We start from the raw sequence: 14,246 nt of genomic DNA, 5'->3' as shown, positions 1-14,246 counted from the left end.
CTAGAGAGCAAGGCAAGAGCACTCACTGTGACTGTTCAGAACAGGTGTCACTGTTGTTCCCGGACTATTAGAAAGTTGTAGAAAATAAGAAGAGCCTGCTATTAGTTGTTAGTATGTGAAAGCATGTTTATCACAGAGTCCATAGAGGAGTGGGACTGAGAGCTGAGCCCAAGGCCTACCTGACCAAAGATGCCTGGCAGAAGAAGGACATCAAAGTCACTGGGCTCTTAGACAACTGTGGGCATCTGATGGCCATTTAAGGAGTCAAGACTTTCCCAACATCTTTCCAAATCATTGAAAGTGCTCCCCCATCACCCTTAGAGTGTGAACCACCACATTCTAGAACATTCCCTTTGTCTTGGGACACTCTTTGGACACTTTGGATACAAAGGCTCGTTTTTGGTCTTGTGCCTATCCCAGCCTGGAGAGCAAGGAGGTTACCTAAAATGGCGTATTTCATGACCCATAAGCTAACTGGTCCTGTCATCTCTGACATGAGATTCAGTTGTCTGATATCCATCTACCCAACCAAGCATGCATGTGATCATTGTACTAGTCCCAAGAGAGGGTCCTGCCTCAAAGTGGGCCCACTCACTAGAGAGAGAGAGAAACAAAGCAGTGTAGAAAGCAGGCAGAATGTACCATGTTCACAGTTGCATGGGAATCATGTATTCTCCTGGTCAGAAAAAGAAATGACAGAATAGTGTCATATTCAACTAAAGAAGAAAAACAGTTTTAATAGGTAGCTTGCTCTTGTGCTTGCAGTAGGAATTTCTGTAGCAGAACTCAAATTGCCTGGAACACAAAAACAAAGAGGCTGCAACTGAACAAACAGAGAGCTCTGTAGATAAATGAGGCCCCACTAGAACATTCATGCGTTACAGGGACAGCGTGGCTCACTGCTTCCCAGTCCTAGCTTCTGTGCCTCTCTTGGCTCAGTCTACACGATGGGGGAAAAAATCTATTTCTTTAAACAAGTCACTTCAAGGCTGGTGAGGTGGGTTAGTGAGTAAAAGTGCTTCCTGCCTTGCCTAACAACCTGCGTTCCATGCTCAGGACCCACACAACAGGAGAGATCCGGCTCTCCAGAGTTGCCCTCTGGCTTCTGTACATGTACTGTAGTGTGTGTGCTTCTGGGCAAAGGGCAGGAGCGCGCACGTGCACACGCACGCACATGATTGATAATAATAACAGTAAAAAGTATAAACAAATCCCTTCTTGTGGTAGGATTCTACTCTGCTTCAATTTGCTTGCCAGGGCTCCTCCTGCGTGTCCCAGGGGGCTGTTGTAAAACTCTTTGATGCATTTCTTTTCATTGACTTACAGTGGCATAAAAGAATGAGCCATGGAGCTAGCGAGATCTACCCTGACAGGCCACTGCGGAGTGCTGAAAGCCTCCCAGGCAAGATCTACATTAGCTCATCTCGTTTTCCCCCTCTGGACTCTCGCCCTTTAAACGGATCTCACTATACGGAGGAGGCTGCCTCCCAACATGTGCTCCTCCCACATGGCTGAGTGCTAAGACTACACGTGTGTGCAATTGCACCAACTTTGCATTTGTTTTTACACTTCTAATTGCCACTCGAGGAAAGAGTAAGTTCAGTATTGGACATGAAGAAAAAAAAATATATATATATATATATATATATGGGGCATCTACAGAAAGAGTACCTCCACCACCCCCCCCCAACCCTTCAGCCCCACCCACCCACTGTGGAGCCAGGAGTCCTGACACCATTTAGCAGTGGAACCATAAAGAGAAGTCACATCAAAGTGACCTCACTTGCAAAGTGTAATTATGACTCATAAGGTTCAAAAGAGGAAATAGTAGTGAAAGTATTTTGACCTAGGTTACACCTTGAGATCCTGTCTCAAAACTAACACAAAAGCAAAAGAAGCAAACACCAAACAGTTTTGGTGGCACATGCCTGTGACCCAGCACTTGGGAGGGGGAAACAGGGGAAAGCGAAGGCTGTAGAGACTTCAAGGTCAGCCTCGGCTACCTGAGACTCTGTCTTGAAAAGGAAAAAAAAAATGGAGCCGGGTACAGTGCCCCATGCCTTTAATCTCAACACTTAGGACACAGAGGCAGGCAGATCTCTGTGAATTTGAAGTCTGTGCAGTCTGTATAGTAAGTTCTAGGCCAACCAGGGCTACATATTGAGACTCTGTCTCAAGAAAAGGAGGGGGAGGGAGAGGAGAGAGGGAGAAATAGCTTTAGAAGTTTATATCAAGAACCTACTTACTGGGCTGGAGAGGTGGCTCAGAGGTTAAAGGCACTGGCTGCTCTTTCAGAGGTCTTGAGTTCAATTACCAGCACCCACATGGTGGTGGCTCACAACCATCTATAATGCGATCTGGTGCCCTCTTCTCGGTATGTGAAGACAGATTATACATCAAATAAAATAAAGAAATAAATAAAACTTAAAAAAAGAAAAAGAACCTACTTACCCCCTTTCTTTCCTCATGCTCATGGACCCAACAGAATAGCCCACCTCTCACCCAGCCCATGGCCTTTGGAGTCCATAGCTGATGGAAAATGTCGAGTTAAGTGAAGGGAGGAAAGCGTGTTAAGATCTCATAGGTAGTATAGAAAAAACTGGACTTTAGTCCCAAGATTCTACTCTTGATCTTCACACTTCCTTGAGGTTTGGAAACAAAGTCTCACTACGTAGCTCTTGCTGCCCTGGACATCAGTGTGTAGATGAGGCTGGTTTTGAACTCATAGCTGTCCTGCTGGGATTACAGGTATCCACCACACCAGCAACTTTAGCTGCTGCCTAGGGAATGTTTGCAAAATATATTAAGCCAGTGGTTCTCAACCTTCCTAATGCTATGGCCCTTTAATATAGTTCCTCAAGTTGTGGTGACCCCCAACCATGAAATTACTTTTGTTGCTACTTCATAGCTGCTGTTTTGCTACTGTTATGAATTGTAATCTAAATGTCTGATAGGTGACCCCTGGGAAAGGGTCGTTTGGCCCCCTGAAAGGATTTCAATCCAAAGGTTGAGAAACACTACATTGAGCAAAAATTTTACAGCAGTTCCTCAGAGAACGGATGGGGTATGATGTGCCTAGCATTGCCAGCCAGGTTGCCATAAGCCAGGATCAGACATCCCAGTCCTGCGTGGCTTCTAAGGAACTACTCTTCCTCCTGCCCTGTCCTAAATGACTAAAGCAAACCCTAGCTTACGTTTTCACCCGCCCAGAGTGTGATCAGAAGCCTCGATCACCGAGCGGAGCGGCTTCAGAGGGAGCTTGCAGGATGCATTGCCTGCCTCCCAGAAGCCCTTGTCCTCCAAAGTGGCCAGCCTCACATCCAGTACCTCCCGCCCTCCTCCCACTTCAGAAAGCCACACGAGGGGAACAAGTGTCAGAATGGGGCCCCCATGAGCCACAGGGGAGAATATTTGGTTCCCTGGATACAGCTCTATGTGTTGGGCGAGCCTTCCTCTCCCTTCTGAGAAAGGGAAGTGAGACTAGTACAGAGCAGGAAGAGAATTGGATAGAAACTTGCCAACTAAGAAGAATGGCGGGGCTCGTGAGAGTGACACGTGCTCTGTTTTGCTGGTGAAGAAGAAATCCTGGCCGACCTTACATAAATGGCAGAGCCTTTGACATGGGAGTGGGCTTTCCTGGGACAGGTGCGGTAAGACACATCTGTCTTGCTGTTGCTATGGCCTCTATTTACCATGCTCTGTGCCCAGCATGAGGCCACCCTGTTGGCAGGAGTTACTATCACTGTTTGAAAGATTTTTTTTAATCCATCAGAAGTTCCATTTTAGTAAGCTGTGACTTGGGCATGGCTGTGTTTCTGATATTCAATCTCCACCACATGGCCTCACAGTGGCCAGTGCATCCTGAAGATAGAGGCGACCATTGCTATTATCCATCCCGTGCTGGGCTGTCTGAAGTTTCACGGCTTGCCCTCTGAAACATGGCACTGGCTTGTGGCATTTGCCGGTCTTTGTGATGGTAATAGTCTTACCAAGTTGAGGGGAGTTGAACCATAGTCTGTTGCTCCCCTCCAAGTTTAGCGAACATAAATGCCCTCCATAGTAAAGATGGCTGTGAAATGCAGTTGATGGGGTGGTGGAGTGTTCCGATGCCTTTGCCTTGAGCTGTGCATCTCAAATAAAGTACATTAGGTATGTACTTTAATTTTTAATATTATCTGTGCTTAAAAACCAACTTGAGAATGCACATTGAGTCATCAGAAGCTGCTGTGAACTGGTCCCATCACACATTCTCTCTCGGAGGATTTGTTCTCCTCCTCTTTTGCCTGCTGCTTGCATATATATGTGTGTGTGTGTGTGTGTGTGTGTGTGTGTGTGTGTGTGTGTATGATGTATATACTGTATGCATTTATGTATGTAAATGTGTGTATGTATGTATGTATGTATGCATGTATGTATGTATGTATATGTATATATATGGGAGAAAGGCCATTTTCCTTTTCACAGTGCTTTCTTCTCCTAACCTATGGCCTTCCAGTTTTTATTTTCTTTCATTTCACTAAAATTTAATTCCATGAGAACTTCAAAAGGTCTCCCCCACAATCCCACCTAACAGCAGAGCCTATATAGTGACAAGACATTTTTATGACCGAGTGTTGGAAGCTTCTAGACTGAGAAGGATGTTTCTTTTGTGGTGATCTAAGTCCTGGATGTTGATATTAAAGTTTTTCTGGACTGGGGCAGTAGCTCACTGGCAGGGTGTTTGCCTAATGAGTGAAAAGCCCTGGGTTCTGTCTCCACTACAAGCAAGAAGGAATGACATGGGTGCTAGAGAGATGACTCAGTGGTTAAGAGCATTGTCTGCTCTTCCAGAGGTCCTGAGTTCAATTCCCAGCAACCACATGGTGCCTCAAAACCATCTATAATGTGATCTGATGCCCTCTTCTGCAGATAAAGGACTCATATACAATAAATAAATCTTTTTTAAAGAAAGAAAGACAGACAGACATTGAGGTGGGAAAACGTTTTGTTTTTGTGTTTTTCTAAAAGCCAAAGTAAATACAAATTTCTACTTTCCCAATTTGGTAAACTTTTCTAAATTCTTTGCCCCAATATATTTTCTACCACCTAATTTGAGACAGGCTGGGACTCTGGCTCTAATTCCATCCGTTTTATTAATTGTGAGTCTCCTGAGGATTTCTTCAGCCTCCGCTTGCACATGGACTGCAAAGAACAGAGAAGCTGGTAAACACCTGTCCGGGCTTTGGATGGAGTTGATGAGGACTGGAGGCACAGTAGCCAAGAGGCGTGGACTCCACCTGCAGGCTAAGGGGGGTTGGGTTCTCTAAGGTGTTTCCGTCTGACACGGGTGGTCTGTTTGCCCTGCAGAGGCTTTGAGTCGGCTTGCTGAGAGGGTTACGCAGGCAGAAAGGACTGCTCAGAGCATCTTAACGTCACAGCCGCAGCCACTCATCTGGAAAAGCCCTTACCCTGGACGGCACATGTCATTGCTTTTTAAATTTTTGAAAAAAAAAAAAAAAAAAAAACGCTCTGCCCCTGCCTCTTCCTATTGGCTGTCTTTCTCAAGGAAAGAGAAAACAGTTGGCAGAACTAAAAGTTTCCAAACCACAGGGTGCCTGCTACTTATATAACCCCAAAGCCAAAATTTCCACTTTCTCTAGTTCCACCAGGGACATCGCTCACAGCTAACCTGTGCTTCAGACCTGCCACAGTGTGCCTTAGCTACACTTTTGTGACTTCCTGTTTTCAGTATTAGTGCCCTTCTCAGTTTTTTCTTCTCTTTCTTTCTTTCTTTCTTTCCTTTTTCTTTTTCTTTTCTTTTCTTTTTTTTTTTTGGGGGGGGGACTCATTGATACTGTACCACAATGTCTAAAAATACACCTAAGCACTGGTGTTCAAAAAGGAGGAATTGCCAGAAATAACCTGACTGGCTTTGTGGCCGTGAACTCTTGACAGTCTCCCAGTCTCCTCTGGGCCCCCGGCTGGGAGGTCCTAGCTGCAGAAGCCCCTTTAAGCCATTTCCAGGGAGAGTGTGAGTTCCCCTGCCCTTCCTCCTCTGAAGTTATAGCTCAGCCTTTTTCCTTTCTTGTCATCTGGTGACATTGGCTCAGTCTGTTATTCCCTGTTGGACCTCAGGGAGTTATTCTCAGACTCTTGGGGACCCAGGTTTGGGGTGCTGGTGAGGGCACAGTAGGCAAAGTTAACGCAAACGTGTGTGATGTAGATAGGTCTGGGGAGGTGGCTCAAGACTAAGTTTGATCCCCACAGCACTTAAAAATGAAAAAAAAAAAAAAAGATATTTACTTAAATCTTGACAAATACAAACAGCCAAATCACATGAATGTAACATTCATATAACCCGTGATTGTCTCGTAGTTTTTCCTGCTGTGTATAGTTTATCTTATTCATGTATAATAGTATAAATGTATATGTTAAAAAACAAACATGTCAAAATATTTTTTTAAAAAAAGGAAAGAAAAGCCATGCTGAGGCTAAGCATGTTGACGTACACCTTTCATCCCAGCACTCAGGAGGCAGAGGCGGGTAGATCTCTCTGTGGGTTCAAGGCCCAACATTGAGCTCTGCATTCTGAGCTCCAGGGCTATACTAAGAGACCCTGCCTCAACAACAACAGCAACAAAACAAACCCAAGCATGGCAACTCATACTTGTAACCCCAGTGCTAGGGAGACAGGCCTGGGAGGAAGCTTGGTGCTTGCTGGCCAGGCAGCCTGGCCTATTATGCAAACTCCAGGACACTGAGAGACTCTGTCTCAAAAAACCACAGTGGAAAACACCCGAGGAACTATGCTCAACCTTATCCTTTGTCCTCCCTATGCACGCACACATGGGCATGTGCACCCACACTCACACATGCTTTCACGGGAGTCTGTAAGTGTGTCAGTGCATCACACACACGCATGGTGTAAAGTCACGTGTGTATATATGACCCGAAAATGAAACTGGGACAGTCTAGGGACCCTAGTGAACTGCTGGGAGTGAGGTGTGGCCAGGGGAGGAGATAAGGGGAAATATGCTTGAAGCACATCGTATGCTTGTATGAAAATGACCTCATGAAAGACAGGACCATGCACAACAAATACTCCAGTTTAAAAACATTTTATGAGGGGGGACCTGGGAGTAATAGGGAGAAGGGAAAGAATATTTTCAAAATATATTGTATGGCATTCTCAAAGAATAAATAGAAACATTGAGTACATATTAAGTGGGTAAATAAACATACTTGATACAAATTCTCTATCTGCATATATTAATGTGTGTGTGAGAGAGAGAGAGAGAGAGAGAGAGAGGGAGAGAGGGAGGGAGGAAGAGAGGGAGGGAGGGAGGGAGGGAGGGAGAGAGAAAGAATATTAAGGAACTCACCCCTGAACTGAACTGTCTGGTCACAATCATACAGTAGCCAAGAGGCTGACAACAGCCTGACTTCAGGCACAGGGGCTGCTGTCAATGGTGTGTGTGTCTGTAATGCTGGTGATAAAGCTCGGTGCCTCACACTTACTCAGGAAACACTCCGCCACTGAGCTGTGTGCCCTCATCCATGAACAGTAGCTTTGAATTAGTTTATTGATTATGACAGGGTAATAAGAAAGGAATTAATCCCAAATATTGGATTGCTGCCCTCCCTGGGGTTTGACTAATGGCTTGATTTTCAGCTTGACTGTTTAACATCTTAATATTTCGAAAGAAACATTTGGGGGAGGGTGGGAATAAGCCCCTGAAGCAATCCAAGCATGTACAGTCAGCAGAATAGCTGCCGGTCATGTCTGCTGGCCATGGACCCGTTGTACTAGGAGGGTAAAGGCCTGGGTGGTTACCTGTCCTCTGTTCCATTGAGATAGGCTTTAGTTTCGTCTGGCTTGGCTGCAAGAGGAAAACAGCTAAGCAGAAAGGCTAGAAGTCTGCGGGTGGAATATGTGCTTAGCATGAACAGCGTCTTAAGCCTTTAAGTCCCAAGAGTAAAAAGAACCACAAAGAATTACAACTAAACAGGCCTGGTGATGCACGCCTGAAGTCCCAGCACTCAGAAAGTCAAAGTCTGAAGCCGGGTGTGGTGGCACACGCCTTTAATTCCAGCGCTTGGGAGGCGGAGGCAGGTGGATAGCTTTGAGTTCGAGGCCAGCCTGGTGTACAAAGCGAGTCCAGGACAGCCAAGGCTACACAGAGAAACCCTGTCTCGAAAAACCAACCAAACAAACAAAAACAAAGAAAAAGAAAAGAGAAAGAAAGTCAAAGTCTGAACAGCATAATGAGCTAACTCCAGGCCAGCCCACTCTGAGGAGTGCAGCCCTGTCTCAGACAACAAGTGTGTGTGTGTGTGTGTGTGTGTGTGTGTGTGTGTGTGTGTGTGTGTGTGTTTGTGTGTGTGTAAAAGTCGAGGGTTATGTGTATGGCAGTCAACGGACAACTTTTAAGAATAGCTGAAGATGGGTCTTTTGATATTTCTGCCCATTTGCTTCATAGCTAAGTGCTCAGGCTAACTAGTCCAAGAGCTTCCAGCCAATGCTGTGGTCTCCACCACTTATTTCACTGTTGGGATGCAGGTCGCATTGGTACCAGGCTGGGCTCCTGGTGGCTGTCAGCTACAGGATTGATGGTTTTCTTCTCTTCCTTTTAGCCAGCCTTATACTATCAGGCTACCCTTTTAAAGGGATTACTCTTGTGAAAACGCCCTCCCCAGGTACTACCTTGCTCCCAGGTACTGGTACTGAAAGCAACACAACACAAACAAAAACAACACAGAATCTAGACTCTAGAATCCAAACTCCCAGCCTGCCTTGTGGGCTCTTCTCCCCAAACCTCCCCTGAGGCGGAAAGGAGCTTACAATTGAATACTAAGCCCAGAAAAGAAGTTCGCCTTGCAGTCCGTGCATTCTCTCCTTCCATAGCCTCCTGGGAAAAGAGAAATTGAACTCTAGCAGAGCCCTGAGCTCAGCTCAATGGCCAGCTTTGTTTCAAGTCCCAATCCCTACCTTTTTTTGCCTTTTGCCTGCTTGCTTGCTTGCTTGCTTGTTTGTTTGTTTGTTGAGGTAGATGGGGGTGTGTGTGCCAGGGCACACCTGAGATCTGTTCTCCCCTTCCACCTTGTGGGTTCCAAGGATCAAAGTCAAGTATCATCAGCCTTGGCCACAATCCCTTTGACCTGCTGAACCTTACGCCCTTTCCTCGAACTGAAAACATCTTAGGGTTTAATGGCTCATAGTTCCTCTCATCGTCTCTAAAGCAGCTTTTCTCCAAAGCAACAACTCTGTCCAGGAGCAGACATTTAGCAGCGCTTGGAGATGCATTTAGTGATCATGGAAGTATCCACTTAACCACTGCCCAGTGGCTCCCCGGCACAGAGGACACCAACAGTTCTGCGGCTGTACCTGGCCATGATGCTGAGGCTGAGAACTCTAGGGCAAGCTCCGTGAGCAGTGTGCCCTGTGGTCTCATCTGATGGTCCCCGTGTGTTCTGACAGGGGTACTTTTCTCAGAAGGCTGTCGCTTGAGCAGACGGATGACCATGTGATGGACAGATCGCCTGAAAGCTCAAATGGCATTGTGTACTGGACACAATCCCAAGAGCCAGGTTAATGTGGACCCAGGCTCAGGAGGCCACACAACTGATACATAGCATCCTGCACCACAGGGCATCCCAGAAGCATGGTAGAGCCGGGGAAGCTAATCCCTTTGAGTGTATGAATCCCATCTGGGCTGAGAAGGAAAAACCCACTAGTAAACACAGGCAGTGATTTCAGGAGGTGCCCAGCCCAGCCATTTCTTCTTGTTACATGTTCTTAAGACAAGGATTCGGTAGCTCAGTTTCCTCCCTTCCTCTTTGGTTTGTTCTGACAAAGATATCTGATTTAGCCAAAGCTGTCCTTGAACCCTCAATCCTTCTGCCTCAGACTCCTGAGTTGTTGGGATTACAGGCATACACCACCACACTCAACACTCAGTACCATCTTCAGCAAACTGAATTCTCACGTTTTTTTTTCTCATTCCTCCCTCACCTATCCATTTTTCTCCTTTTACTTCTTTGCTACCTGCCTTTCTTTCTCACTCTCTGTCTTTTTTGCTACCCGCCCCCCCAAGGAGCCTGCGAGGGGCCTGTGATTCCCATCTCACATTGCAGCAGTGCGACCAGCCACTCTGGGACCGCGCTTTGCCCTCTGCATAAACAGAGCAGTAATGTTTCCTACTCCTTAGGCTTGCCAGCAGCAGACAACAAGAGAATGCACGAGTTGTGTGCCACTAAGTCAGCATATAATAGAAAGTGCAGTTGCATGCTGGGAAGGCAGGCTCTGTCTTGCGAGAACTAAAGGAGAAATCACAGCTGACTTTCTGGAGACATCTGTGTCAGTGCAGGCCATTCTCGGGATGAGAGTGTCAATAGCTCACACTCAGTCACCACCCAGAGATGATATAAAAGAGCCCTGTTCTGCTGGCGTTGACATCATCCGGATGAAATATAAAACTCCATCCACTCAATAGGTCTCAAAGTAAGACTGGCCTAGATCCTCGCCCTCCCCTCGCTCCAGACACTCTCATCTGATGAGTTTAATAGCTCATTAGCTCACCTTGTTCTCTGGATGGAGAGCTTGTTTCCTGGTGTGTCAGGTTTTCTGGGCCATGGCATGGGGTTGCTTGGGACAGTCTGTCTCTCTTCAGAGCAGGCTCTGTCTGTGTAAATTATCAGTTCTCTACCTGGAGGGTCAGGGGGTCGGGGGGAGGGGGTTGGGGTCAAACGAGGGTTGACTCTTTGACAAGTGTCGCCTAAGACCATTAGAAAGCACAGGTATTTTTAACATTAAGAATCATAACAGTAGCAACATTACAGTTGAGAGGTAGCAACAATACTAATCTTTGGTTCGGGGGCGGGGGTCACTACAATTTGAGGAGCTGTGTTAAAGGATCACAGCATCAGGAAGGTTGAGAACCACTGTTATAAGTGTTTATGAATGTATTTTAGCATCTAGATTCAATGCATTCATTAGCAAGAGTTGCACAGCTGCCATGACACACATGTGGAGGTCAAAGGACATTAGGCATCTGCCCTCTCTGTCTACTTGGTTCTGAAGCAGAATCCTTCTGTTCACTACTTATGCCAGGCTGGCCGGCCAGCAAGCTACCAGGAATTCCTCTGTCTCTGCCTTCCATCTCTCCACAGGAATGTGAGGATTACAGATGTGTGTTCTACTGTGTTCAGCTTTACATGGGCTGTCGCGAATCCTAATTCGGGTCTGCAGACTCTCCTGGGTTAGGGTTACCCAGAAGCATGTTACTCCCAGTCTTCACTCAGAAGATTCTGGAGACCCTGTGGCTCGATTGTAGGCCTGGGAGAGTAATGACAGAGGACAGCACAGTCACAGTCTCCCATCCTGTGACACTTAAGGCCTAGTGGCAGAGGACAGGCAAACAGGAGCTGAGTGAGAAACTAAGTCTTAGGGACACAGGACAGCCTGACGTAGTGGAGGAGGTGCCACCTTAGATGAACCGAGGAAGGCATCCCTGAGAAGGTGACAGCCGTCTGAGCTCAGAGCTGAAAGGGTGAAGGGACCTGAGGTTGGGTTGAATTAGAGGCGGGGCACTCCAGGCAGAGAGAACAGCAATTGTGAAGCCCCAGTGGAGGGCCAAGGTTTGATTTGAAGGAAGAAAAGGAGGCCAGGATGACTGCGCTGAGTTAGAGGTGGGGTATGACACAAACGAAAGTAGATAAGATGAGCCTCGGTCAGTGTCTCTTCTTGTCGCTGTGATAAAAATCCCTGACGAGAGCCTCTGATGGAAGGAAGGGTTTACTGTGGCTTACAGTTCAGTCCATCATAGCTGGAAGTCATAGCAGCAAGAGTTGAGGCCAAAGGTCACATTGCATCCATAGTCAGAAACGGGGCCAGGGAGGGGTGGCGGGAGGAAGGCTGGCCCTCATCTCACTGTCATTTTGTTCAGTCCAGGCCCATGGGTTGTTGCCACCAACATTTAAGATGGGGCTCCCAACCTCAGTTGACTCATCTAGGCCCCCTCCCAGGCATGGCCAGAGGACAGTGAAATAGAGCTTGTTGACAATATTAACCATCCTAGACCTGTGAGGAGTTAGTTTCCACATGTGGTGTGCGGGAAGAGAGTGGACAACTCTAGGTAGAAAAAGCCAAGAGGTCCAGTCTGCGATTAGAAGTCGTCACTCCCATGGCCACGTCCTCACAGTGACAGGGCCACTGGCCAGCTGCATGGGAACCCTGGATCCGGTCAGCGAGCTGACTCTGCGGTCACCCAGACAGCAGTTTAGACTTCAGCAGGCTCACGCCGCCCAAAGCCCTGGGAAGTCATCTTTAATAAGGCAAGGTCTCTTCTGCTGAGTCTCAGGAAAAGCCAGTAGGGAAGGAGAAGGAGGAAGAAGTGGAAACAAGAAGCTTGCTACTTCCTTTTCAAGTGTTTGTGTTTCTGTGTTCCAAGCATCAGCTAAAAAAAAAAAAAAAAAAAAAAAAGGCGGCTAGGAGTTTGCTCTCCTTTTGTAGTTGTCATTTCCTGTGACTTTTACTCTGACCCCAGATATTCTATGTAGGTTCCTTCTGGTCTGTGGGGAATTACCACCCGCCTCTCCTCTCACATCCCCTGAGTCCGGTAGAATGGCTGGGGCCCAGGCCGGGGCCAGGTGCTTAGTGTTCTCTGGTAAACTAGAACCTCACCATGTACTGCCACATCTGGGTGCTTGGACGTAGAGGTCAAGCTTGTAGCAGATTTTCACTTCCCCGTAGACCTTCCCCACATGACAACTGATCCACCAGACAAAGCATTTCCATCAGCTACCAGCTCTTGCAGGGCTGAGGACCAGCTCTTATCAGCTGGGAAGCAAATGCAGTCTGAGCTGGGAGTTCTAACCCAGCATGCACCATTCTAACATCCAGATACCTGGAGCTGGATGGGGAAGAGGTTGGGGAAGGTGAGTCATCTGGGCGGGGGGGGGGGGGGGGGGGCAGGGGGGGAGGGGGGGCAGGGGGGGGGGCGCTGCACAAAGATCTCCGAAGAGATGGCATTTGAACGCAAGTGTTGCATGATTTTAATTGAGAAGTTGCTACTATTAGCTGTCATTGACAGCTGATATTAATGATCTAAATGATCCATTGATCTAATGCTCATTTGAATTAGATGGTTTTTTTTTTTTCTTTGAAGCGGAGTAACTTTAAACGCCTCAGTTATGCTCTGCCTCAGAAGGCAGAGGTCAGAGTCTCATTCCCAGGTCTAGCATTCGTGACTTATGTGGCTTTGGGTGAATCTGACTTCATTCTTCCCCTATCTCCAGCAAGTGTCCATTAACAGATGCCTTCCCTAATCTGTTTCTAACGTCCATCGTTCCAAGTGCTTCCCACGGAAGAGTGTTTATCTGGAAGTCGTGGTTTTCCACGTTTTGCCTGCTCGTGTGATCCTTTCGGAATGGTCCTCACAGGAAGGCTTTCCCGTCTCTGGCACTGTGTGCGGGATATAGGACTGAGTGCGCTGCTGTGCGACTGAGGGCTGGGGCCTCCGGATGAGCTCTTGTTCCATTGCTTATGGGGGCAGTACCTTCATTTCCCTCATGATGTTGGAGTAAGCAGAGTGCCTGCCTCAGGGACATCCCAGGGTTGACTGTGAGGCAACAGCTGGAGTAGAAAGGGTTCCTGGGAGCAGTGCTATTAGAAGTCCCTGGTTATGCAGACTCACCAAAGGCAGGCAGGAACCTTTTTTTTTTTTTTTTTTTCTGTCAGCTTTGCACATTTTTTCTATCATGTGCTTTTTAACCTGCTTGTTAATTTTCCAGATTATAGAAAAGTTGGCCTATTTACCAGTTTACCATGTCTTAGCATTAACTGCCAGCTTGACACAACCCAGAATATCTGTGAGAAAAGTCTCAGTTGAGTCATTGTCTTTACCAGGTTGGTCTGTGGACATGTCTAGGAGGGCTTGTCTGGAGGGCTTATCGCTGTAGGAGAACCCAGCCCACTGTGGTCCCCAGGGCCCATGCCTTTGGACAGAGCATCTTGGTGGTGGGAGGCTGGGCTGGAGAATTTCTTTGCCTCATTGCAGCTGGGCAGGAGGTGGGTGTCAGAGCAAAGGGCACATACAGGAAGGGGACAAGACAAGACACAGCCCCCAGGAATACTCAACTAGTGACCTCCTTCCTCCAAGTAGGCTGCCTCCTGCCTTTTAGCACCTCCCAACAATACTGTCACATGACTTCATCAAAAGATTAATCCATTCATTGGGTCAGAGTCCTTGGGATCTAATGATCCCTGG

At 47.2% G+C, this 14,246-nt stretch overlaps 1 protein-coding gene across 4 annotated transcripts in view; it reads left to right on the top strand.

The window, feature by feature from the left end:
• Frmd4b (FERM domain containing 4B) overlaps positions 1 to 14,246 on the top strand; it is a 313,962-nt gene that overhangs the window by 163,749 nt on the left and 135,967 nt on the right. Inside the window, exon 1 of one of the 4 annotated variants that reach the window (XM_051154964.1) lies at positions 12,755 to 12,915. The exons of the other annotated variants lie outside the window; for them this stretch is intronic. Coding sequence (XP_051010921.1) covers positions 12,895 to 12,915 — 21 coding nt within the window. The 5' untranslated portion in view covers positions 12,755 to 12,894. Of the gene's footprint in view, positions 1 to 12,754; positions 12,916 to 14,246 lie in introns of those variants that run through there. 4 annotated transcript variants of the gene reach the window in all.

The sequence above is a fragment of the Acomys russatus genome, chromosome 13 (assembly GCF_903995435.1).
Source record: "Acomys russatus chromosome 13, mAcoRus1.1, whole genome shotgun sequence".
Taxonomy (NCBI): domain Eukaryota; kingdom Metazoa; phylum Chordata; class Mammalia; order Rodentia; family Muridae; genus Acomys; species Acomys russatus.
The sequence above is the reverse complement of the archived record's forward strand: the minus strand, read 5'-3'. Positions and strand labels throughout refer to the sequence as shown.